Here is a 5,323-nt window from a genome sequence, read left to right as displayed (position 1 = left end):
GGTTATTTTTTCTTTGAGAAATAAACTATTGAAAAAGTGACAAAGACTTTCCCGCCAACCTAATAGATCGAAATCCACAATTGCGGTCTTAGACGCTCATTTTCCTAGAAAACTCGGCTACGATTGGGGGTCCTCTAACTCCACGGATTTCAGTCCGACGGACTTTGATGTATGGAATCTTTTGAAGAAAAAGATCTCAAGAATCTCATACTGTTTTTTGGACTTTCTGTAAAGTCCATTTCAAAAGTTCTAGGGCGACTTTGACTTCAACTACAGTCGCCGCACAGCCAAATTTTTTATCATGCGTTTGGAGGCTTCTGTCAAAGCTGTGGTTCTAATCATGACTACTTGTTATAAAACTAAAATTCTTACATATTTTGAATATTTTGATAAAGTTATTACAGTTAGAAAAAAAGTTTTTCTAAAAAATGGGAAACGTTTAGAAACGTCCTATCATTATCGGCCACCCTGTAGACCCCAGAAATGCCGTTTTTCGATCCGCATCTTCCTTATATATAAAACTTTACACGTGTCTTATATATAAGAACGAGTGGATTAATGTGATGTGTGCTATAATAGCTGTCTGTCCCGGTGTCACTCTGTCAACTTTTGAAAAAAAAATAGATTCACGTGACCCTTTAAAAAAAGTAAAGAACTGAGCGACCATTAAGTAAAAAAAAACTAGGGCGAATCGCGCCGAAGGCGCACCAGCTTGCTGGTAGCAAACATTCTTGTATAATATATTTGAGGAGCCAAGTAATAAGCAGCTAGGGTTAGAAATGGTACCAAAATTAGGGTGCGGGACTGGAACAATTTAGAACATTTGAAAAGTGGAAAATCTAAATTCACCTGTTTCAAAAATCGACTTTTCTCTTTTTATCTCAATTTCCATAAGAGATAATTACAAACGTACAAAGCAACTATTTTCAATTTCAGATATATCGACTGTTCCTTTAGCAATGGAACAAAATCATGGGTCTGCATCCACTTTGGTCATCGACCAACAATTTATTGAGAAAGACCACAAAAGAATTGTTTCTATTGCCCCAAAAGTTTTGTATGACAGATCCGAGAGTTTTCACACATAATACCAGTCAAGCTAGAGTTGTGGCAAATAATCCGTTTTCTTGATTTTGAAACTTTTGAAATTTGTCAAAAAACAAATTTAATAGAAGACACTTCCACCGACGGACACCACAACCATCAACGTTTCTTTCTTGAAACCTGTTCGAATGTATCCTCGAACATCGGAATTGTATTTTATGATTACCAGTCTGAAAATACTTCAGAAAGTTTTGGATATTTTTTTTCAGAAAACTCCTACCCATCAAAAGCGTTTAAAATGCACCAAAACAGTGTGGACCCCAGAAATGCTGTCTTTCGATCCGTATATATCTGAGGAGCCAAGTAGTAAACCGCTAGGGTTAGAAAGAGCACCAAATTTTGGGTGAGGGACTGAAAAAGCTTGAGATTTATGAAAATTGAAAATGCTAAATTCACCTGTTTCAAAAAATCCACTTCCTTCTTTTGAAAACCCGGCGACTTTGCTTTGGAACCTGTTTGAACCTATAAACGAAATCTTAACAAGGAACATATCATACCATAAGTCCACCTACGCCGTAAAATTGAAGTTCAAATATCTCTATTCCTTCGAAAAATATCAAAATTCAAAATTTTGTCAACTGATAAATTGATTGTCATAACATCACAAATATTTTATCAGTTGACAAAATTCTGATATCTTTCACAGCGATGGAGATAATTGAGCTTGACGTTTTGGGTGGATTTCTATTAGAGAAAATATTGTACCTTCCGTCTATAAAAGTTCAATTTAAGAACTGTTACAAAATCTAAAATAACACAGGAAAATGCAAAAATTGTTCCTTTTCCAAGATCATAATAATGCATATAGGCTAGACAATAAGACTGGATCGAGTAGTCAAACATCCACATCTCATTAAGATATCCCATTCTACAGTCTACTGAAAAAAAGGTCCATCAAAACACAAATTAAAACAGAGACTTACAAAACACAAAAAACACCGTCACCACTCCAAAAGAGCTCAAAAATGACACCAACAAAAACATTTGCGTTGTTTTCGGGCGAAATGTTTTGAAATACAAAAGTGGTACAAAAACTGCCAAAAATCGATTTATGGATATTATAAAATGGATGTGTGTAGAAGCATCACATAAGATAAGGATGAGATATCCAATATGATAAGATTCTTCTTTTAGAAAATTTGAATCCAAACTGATCATTGGAAATATGTAAAACAGATAGAGAGAAGAGTATAGGGCCTGAAAAAAGTTTCAAAATGAACTAAATCGAAAAAAAACCACCTTGAGAAGCGAAAAGTTTGCAGTGAGAAACACGAATGAGTGAGCTAGATTCTTCGATTTCCAAATTGATAGAACAATCATCCAATTGGCTATGAAACCTATTAAGGAGAACTGAAAATTGTATTCGAGAATTTGAGAATTAAAAAAAAACTATTAATTCTCACCGGAAGTAGAGTCATACCCATCCATTGTTGAGTTTTCATGTTTTTCTAGAAGAAAATAATGAATAATGATCGAAAAAAAACATATATGACGGGAGGGAATCTGAAATTTCGAATCTGCTCATTGTTTACTTCCTTTTTCAGACCCGCCTGATTCTCATGGGATGTGTAGTGGCGCAGAAAATTTTTTTCGGAAGTTTTTTCCTGAAAATTCTAGAAAAAAATTCTGACATTTCTAGAAAATATAAGTCCTTACGAATTTTTGAACATTTTCACTTGTATTACTTTCCTAACTTTGAGCCGATTTATCTCGGTTCCTATAAAAGATATTAAAAATTGACTTTTTGATATCTTTTACGGAAATGAGATATATGAGTTCAAATTGGACGGTTAGGATCGGGCGTTCAATTAGAGGGTTTACGGTATGCGCTTTCAGAATCCAGGTAGACTCTAGCTGTAAACCAGTGTATAATGACGTCATCTTTCTTATATATAAAACGCTAGACGCGTCTGTTGGTCCTAGTGTCCGGCTGTCCGGTTTTGGGTTTTGAAATGAAAGGTTGGCCGCCACCAAAACCGAACCCGCGGCCTTCCGCACAATAGCCGCGCACGCACACAGCTGCGCCATGAGGCCCACACCAGGAGAGGGGAGGGAGGGCGTAGATGTTCTACAGCGTGATAAAGAAAAATTGAAAAGTGAGGAGTGGAGCGACGAATAATTGAAAATGAATTGTGAAGCGCCGGAGGCGCGGCAAACAGAAGGCTGGTTACAAATAAAAAATTAAAGTCTGACGGACCAAATAATATCCGGAAATCGGAAAGAAATTTTAAAAAACAATTAAGCCTTTAGACTTCAATTTTCCAAAATTTTCTGGTTTTAGTGACATTTTTGGAACCACTTTTTTTGTGATTTCAATATGATAATCTTCAAATATTGCTGTGAATTATAAAATTAAAAATTCTGGAACATTTATCTTCACTTTTCAAAAACAAAATCTAAATCTAAATTTTCATTTTTAATCAAGAAAGAGCCATTATCGTTGCCTCATTTTGCAAAGTAAACGGCTCGACTTTCAATCCATTGAAAACTTTGGAAAACATAAATTTCAAAGTTTGAACATTCCGTTTGCTACAGTATAAATAGGACATTTGAATTGTGACTGGAGTAGAAATTAGATCAATTATACAAAATACGCAATATAACTGAAAAAGTGTTTTTTTTTGGGATTTTCAAACCTTTTTGGTTCTTACATAAAAGATGTCTCCGTTTCTATAGATCCAGAAAATCCAAACTAGAAAATGTGCCTGGAACTTTTATTCGATAGTTGAATTGAATTATGTTTGAACTAACAGTTTTAAATGCCAAAATTAACTTTGTTTGCTTTAAAATGTATTTATGTGGTTTATAAAATTTTGCTGAAATTAAATGTTCCAGCTTTCGAACACTCAAAAATATTGGAATATATAATAAGGCGGCGGAAAATAACAAAATGTTCAGGGAAATGTAATAAATCTGTTTTGAAAAAAAATATATTTATCAAAACGATTTTGACCAACCGGATAAGCCATGGAGTACACTTTTGAGACGAATGCTTGACTATTTTCCGACATTAATTTTACAGAAATAAAGAATAGAGTATGAGCGCCATAGAAAACTAAATAGACCCATTTTAAAAACCAAGTCGAGTCTTTGAAACTTTCGGAATTCCAGGAAAAGTAAAGGTAAAATCTTTGAATCGCCAAAATGGACAAAATGAAATGATGAGTGTGTACGAAAATAACGAGTAAAATTCCAAATAGAGTCAAAACAATAAGATCAGTCGGAACGAAAGAATGATCAAATCTGAAAATTGAATTTTAGATTTATAAAATTTCAAAAAAATGACTTTTGCTCCAAAGTGAAATATTTAATTTCAAAAATGAAGTAAGCCACCAAAAACGCTAAACCAAGATAAAATACACGGATTGCGTTGTAGAAGTGATTAGTGATAAAAAAAATGGTGGTCTGAAAATAATAGAAGAAAAATACCGTAAAACCTGAAATAGAAGGGTCCCCTGACTTTGAACTTCAAGCTCAATCATCACGGTTCCTATGAGAGTTATTCAAAATCTATAAATATTCCATTACAACAATAAACAAAACTAATGCTTTAAAAAAGGCGAGACAGCAAAAATTTCGGGGGACAGTTCGGGGGACGAAATCGCGCCGCGCTTATGTAGACCATCGGTCGTCAGGCGCCTTCGCGCCCCCGTAGCTCAGCCGGTAGCGGCGCTGTACCACTGAGCTGCCTGTCATGAGTTCAACCCCTCATGGGGGTTCTCTAGGCAAAATATCAGGAAAAATTTTTTTTTTGGTATCTGGCCTCCTTTAATTTTGTATTTTACAACTTTTTTTTTGCATAAATCCAGCCAATCAAGATAAGCGGTTTTAAGAATACAGAAGTCTCATTTCACTGCTACTTTTGAAGTTTCGGGACTTTTTGTTACAAACGACATATCTCATCAGAATGAAACTTGGCGAAAAAGTTGTCAATTACAAAAATGAAGCTCCAACTTTATTTAGTATACCCTGAGATTTTCAGAAAAATTGAAGAATTCTGGAACACTTTTTCAACACTCTAAATCTTCCGAAATTTTTAGAATACCGTAAAACCTCTAATAGAACGAATTTCTTGAATCAGATGTGCTAGAATCCATATTCGAACGATGTTATGTTTACTCGAGTTGGCTTAAAAAAGCTTGCTTATAAAGAGAAAATTATTGATCATATGTCGGATTAAAATGTCGTTGTGTCTGCTCAATTATATTTCAAAGGCATT

At 34.6% G+C, this 5,323-nt stretch overlaps 1 protein-coding gene across 1 annotated transcript in view; it reads right to left on the bottom strand.

Annotated features, from left to right (window-relative positions):
• Positions 1 to 456: 456 nt before the first annotated feature.
• CBG22638 overlaps positions 457 to 5,323 on the bottom strand; it is a gene marked incomplete at both ends in the record, with an annotated part of 6,532 nt that continues 1,665 nt past the window's right edge. The window contains 15 exons of the mRNA XM_002638163.1: positions 457 to 533; positions 631 to 804; positions 1,180 to 1,274; positions 1,325 to 1,455; positions 1,501 to 1,566; positions 1,810 to 1,982; positions 2,028 to 2,301; positions 2,344 to 2,454; positions 2,508 to 2,552; positions 2,598 to 2,708; positions 3,624 to 3,707; positions 3,756 to 3,809; positions 3,856 to 4,017; positions 4,062 to 4,347; positions 4,391 to 4,509. Of these exons, the coding sequence (XP_002638209.1) occupies positions 457 to 533; positions 631 to 804; positions 1,180 to 1,274; positions 1,325 to 1,455; positions 1,501 to 1,566; positions 1,810 to 1,982; positions 2,028 to 2,301; positions 2,344 to 2,454; positions 2,508 to 2,552; positions 2,598 to 2,708; positions 3,624 to 3,707; positions 3,756 to 3,809; positions 3,856 to 4,017; positions 4,062 to 4,347; positions 4,391 to 4,509 (1,962 nt within the window). The remainder of the gene's footprint in view (positions 534 to 630; positions 805 to 1,179; positions 1,275 to 1,324; positions 1,456 to 1,500; positions 1,567 to 1,809; positions 1,983 to 2,027; positions 2,302 to 2,343; positions 2,455 to 2,507; positions 2,553 to 2,597; positions 2,709 to 3,623; positions 3,708 to 3,755; positions 3,810 to 3,855; positions 4,018 to 4,061; positions 4,348 to 4,390; positions 4,510 to 5,323) is intronic.

The sequence above is a fragment of the Caenorhabditis briggsae genome (assembly GCF_000004555.2).
Source record: "Caenorhabditis briggsae complete genome, chrV, whole genome shotgun sequence".
Taxonomy (NCBI): domain Eukaryota; kingdom Metazoa; phylum Nematoda; class Chromadorea; order Rhabditida; family Rhabditidae; genus Caenorhabditis; species Caenorhabditis briggsae.
Note: the sequence above shows the minus strand (reverse complement) of the source record. Positions and strands in the feature narration are given on the sequence as shown.